General features: G+C 38.2%; 2 protein-coding genes across 2 annotated transcripts; both read right to left on the bottom strand.

The window, feature by feature from the left end:
• On the bottom strand, window positions 379-2713 carry LOC104747240 (protein SCO1 homolog 1, mitochondrial). The gene is made up of 7 exons (XM_010468875.2): window positions 2486-2713; window positions 2192-2407; window positions 1996-2086; window positions 1318-1530; window positions 1137-1226; window positions 923-1055; window positions 379-684 (listed from the first exon to the last, which is right to left on the bottom strand). The coding sequence occupies exons 1-7, from the start codon at window positions 2642-2644 to the stop codon at window positions 576-578; spliced, it is 1011 nt and encodes a 336-aa protein (XP_010467177.1). The 5' UTR covers window positions 2645-2713; the 3' UTR covers window positions 379-575.
• LOC104703883 (importin subunit beta-1-like) lies at window positions 2982-3995 on the bottom strand (the record flags this gene model as incomplete). The annotated part of the gene is made up of 2 exons (XM_019240161.1): window positions 2982-3463; window positions 3553-3995. Coding segments are annotated over 2 exons (645 nt in total), but the record flags the coding sequence as incomplete, so codon positions are not given.

Raw genomic sequence — 3997 nt, 5'->3', positions numbered from 1 at the left:
AATGTTTATGGTGTTGTACACATAAACTATGTTTTATGCATGTCTTTATGTGATGTCAATAGTTAACTTAGTTAACAAGACATTTATATTGTTTGCATGTGTGACCATGTATTGGCGTATTTTAGGTAGCTGGCAATCATTTTTTTTTTATAGAAAAGAAAACTAAAATTGGTAGAATTAAAAGTGAACTACATTTGATAGAGAGCTTTGCTTGATTTCCATTTGTTGATCATAGAAGGGAGATAGAAGTAGGGTTTGACTTCTTTTTTTTTTTTCTTTTTTTACCACTCGTTTATTTTTGAAAATTGTTTTCTTCTTCTTCATGAGGAAAACCAAACCAAATGTCATGTAATAATTACTAACTCATGACTCAATACATATCCTTTAAAATCCCTTAATTTGTGTTTGATCGTGTGCAAGCTCGGCCAAAACAAAACTTTGATGGTTTTTTCAAGGAAACACAAGCTCCGTACACGGTGAAATTCTTATTAATTGGGTGACCATCCAAAAATGGGAATAATGTAAAAAAATTAATCACCTAATTAATTAAGTGTTTGTTGTTCTTCGAAGCCTCTCTACTTCCGGTACTGTCCGATCTCTTTCACAACGCCCTCGGTCAACGAGTCAACATCGTGATTCTTTCCATAGAATTTCACAAAATTCATCTCCGGGCTCATCAAGTACCTTCACCCACAACATGTTTTTTAATCAAAACTCCAACCACCAAATATAGAAGAGATTAAACACAAATATACATGACTATAACTATATGAATTCGGAAATTTGAGGATAGATACAATTTCTTCTATTTTGATGTGTATATCAACATGAACAATTTGTAAATCTGCATACTAATTTTTTTGCCCATAACTATAATCTTACTAACAAAAATCAAGTTTAAGAGACCAATAAGTTTACTCACATAACTATAGAGTGATCAACGAGATAGTCTGAATCTTCCTCTTCGGTCTTCATGTAGTAAACCCGGTAAGATCGGGCCACCGATTTGATTTCTTCAGGGCTCCCAGTTAACCCAATCAATTTCGGGTGAAATTCTACACAAGAAATATCACACTCCATGAGTTTTTCATTTCAAAAACTGAATGCATCTTTCTTTAGGTGTGAAAAATATCTACCTTTGACATATTCATGTACTTGCTGAACTGTGTCTCTTTCAGGATCCACAGAGATAAACACTGGTACCACATCTACTCCCGACTTCTCCTCTGTGTAAAGGTAATAGAACCTTAGAGAAAGAAAGAAAAATCTCCAATTGTGGAATCAATCACACAAATGAAAAAGATGTCCGTAACTCACTGATTTTGTCAATGGCAGCAGCTAACTTAATAAGCTCGTCGGGACAGATATCAGGACAATGAGTGAAGCCAAAGTATAAGATGGTCCATTTTCCCATCAAGTCTTTCTCCGTCACACGTTTCCCATCGTCTCTTATAAGGCTGAATGGTCCTCCAATGGCTGCTTTTCCAGCAGATGGCCCCTCCTTGACGGCTATAGATTTTGTATTTATATCTAAACAAACAAGAACCCGAGTCAATATACAAAGAAGAATGGCGATAAGTAAATAACCAATAAGATTTCACAAGATACTAAAATTCAACACAAAATGATCAGTAAGCATTTGCTCAGTGATTGAAGTGATCAGCTCCTTTATATAGTCAAGTTTATCACTAACCAAATCAGTTGTTTTAACTGAGCTCTCAAATTGTTTCAGACATCGTTTGCTAAGGGCTAAGTTATGCGATCATTAAGGTACAAACCATGTATTGAATTAGGAGAGTTTCTACAATATTACATTTCAGAACTCCAGGATGCAAGATACTGAGAGCTCGCTCAAAATACTAGCAGTCTTGCAAATCCAAACTAAAAAATGGGAGCTATGTAGAGCAAAATCACGTAACAGTAGTCTACAGGACCAGGTTCGTATTACGTTTTTACGTAGATATGTTCATAAACAAACTCACCATAAAAGAGTACCTTCAATATGACGTTTCTTTTCTTCATTATAATAGTAGACCAATCCAGCTCCAGTAGCAAGCAGCAAGAAGAAGCTCATCCATGAAACTGGCTGCAATTAAAAATAGATTCCTAATCAAACATCAGAGGACCAAAACAAGAGTTTTATCCTAAAGAAACTATTCTGCAATTTGTTCGGAGAGACTTATTCATTTACCGCTCCACGAACGTCTTTTCCAGAACCACGGTCGTTCTTCTGATTTGAGCCACCGTCAGAACTCTCTGATCCTTCAGATTTCTCATTCTTATCGGAAGATTTTGATTCCGATTTACCGGAGTCAGATTTAGAGGTTGTAGTATCAGAAGCAGAAGTACTCATCAAACGTCTCTGATCCATCTTCAACCGCTCGATTCCACAATTAAATGTAAAAAACTGCAAAAGAAGCATCAAATTACAGAGCTAAAAAAAAAATCAAACAGAATTGGGAAAATGATGAAGAAAATTTCGAACCGATCGAGGGAGAGAGCAATATCCATGACGAAGCGCGTCGGAGATGCACGCAGGAGATGGAGGAGACGATGTCGATAGTAGATCACTCGAGACGCGAATCCGACGGCAAAGTTGAACGGGACGAAGACGGCTTGCGGTTCTAAATAGAGCAGACGCCATTGACGACCGATTTGTTCTCTGAGAAATTCACAAATTAGAGCTCTGAGGTTTTTTAATCTGAGAGAGAGAGAGAACAAAGAGGTTTTAGTAACTCTGTTAAAAAAAACCTTCTACAATTAAACGACACCGTTACAAAATAACGGCAAGGTTTCCGCACGCCTTTGATACAAACACCATAGCGTTCATATTAAAGCCCATGTGGATCGATAAGCCTATTAGTGGATCGATAATTACAAGCTACAGACAGCCCATTGAACCGGTTTAGAATCTAACACTTTGGTTTTAGATATTTTACAACATAGCAATAAGCTGCACCTCTCTTGTCAATAAGACCCAATTGACTCAAACACGGCTACCGATATGTGATTGATACAGTACTTGCTTTAAAAAGAGTTTGCCATAACATTTTCCACAAGAGAACAAAATAGAGGCAGAACCTCAAGACAGAGATGGCCTAAGACTAAGGGCAATAACAAAAAAAAAATACTCTTTCCCATAAGCCCTGTAACCGCTATTCACATCATTCGATGGAGACGAGATAAAAGAAGACCAAGACCCGTAGCAAAACGAATCTTTTGACAACTAAGAGAGAGTAAGACTAGACTTAAAAAGGCTTATCATGATGAGTGCATGAGTCTTGCGATCATTCCTTGAGTCCAGCGTGCAGTGACTTTGAGATCTTCAGCCTCTGATTGGAGACACTCATTGAGGAACTCACTACAGAAGGTGAAATTTTTGAACAAATGCTTTGTGTTCTCTCCTACAACATCCGCAAGATCACCCATTGCTGCAACCGCTGCTTTTGTCACGCTCTCATCCCTGCTCCCAAAACAAAACCTAAGTAATTAAGTATAAACTGAATAGTGAAACCAATAATATAACACAAATTGAAAACATACAGTTCGTACCTTAGGGAATCTTTGGATACTACTTCAACAAACTGCAAGAGATGTTGAGCGTAGGGTATCATGAGCTCGGCTTTTGTGTCCTTGAAGCCCTGTAGTATTCCTGAGTATGCCTCAAAGATGCTTCTCCGGAGTTGGTTCGCATAATCCATAAGTTCCTCGTCAAGTGTGTCCATCTGAGCACACACCTGAGCAGCCCCTTGCATGATTTGAATGGCTGGAGCTACATACCTTTCAAAATGAGCACCAATCGCCAGAGCAATGTCTCCAAAGCATGAGAATATTGGAGGCTTCACCGATCTGTGGAGTGCATCGCTTTGAAGGTTTTGGATAAGGAGACCCATGATTTGATCGCAAAAAGGTAGGATTTGTTCATCCAGGGCACGGCAAATGTCACCAATCACTCCTACGGTGATTGAGCAGACTTGGTATTCTTCGAAATTCTGCA

The sequence above is a fragment of the Camelina sativa genome, chromosome 1 (assembly GCF_000633955.1).
Source record: "Camelina sativa cultivar DH55 chromosome 1, Cs, whole genome shotgun sequence".
Lineage (NCBI taxonomy): Eukaryota > Viridiplantae > Streptophyta > Magnoliopsida > Brassicales > Brassicaceae > Camelina > Camelina sativa.
This window is presented reverse-complemented; position numbering and strand designations above follow the sequence as displayed.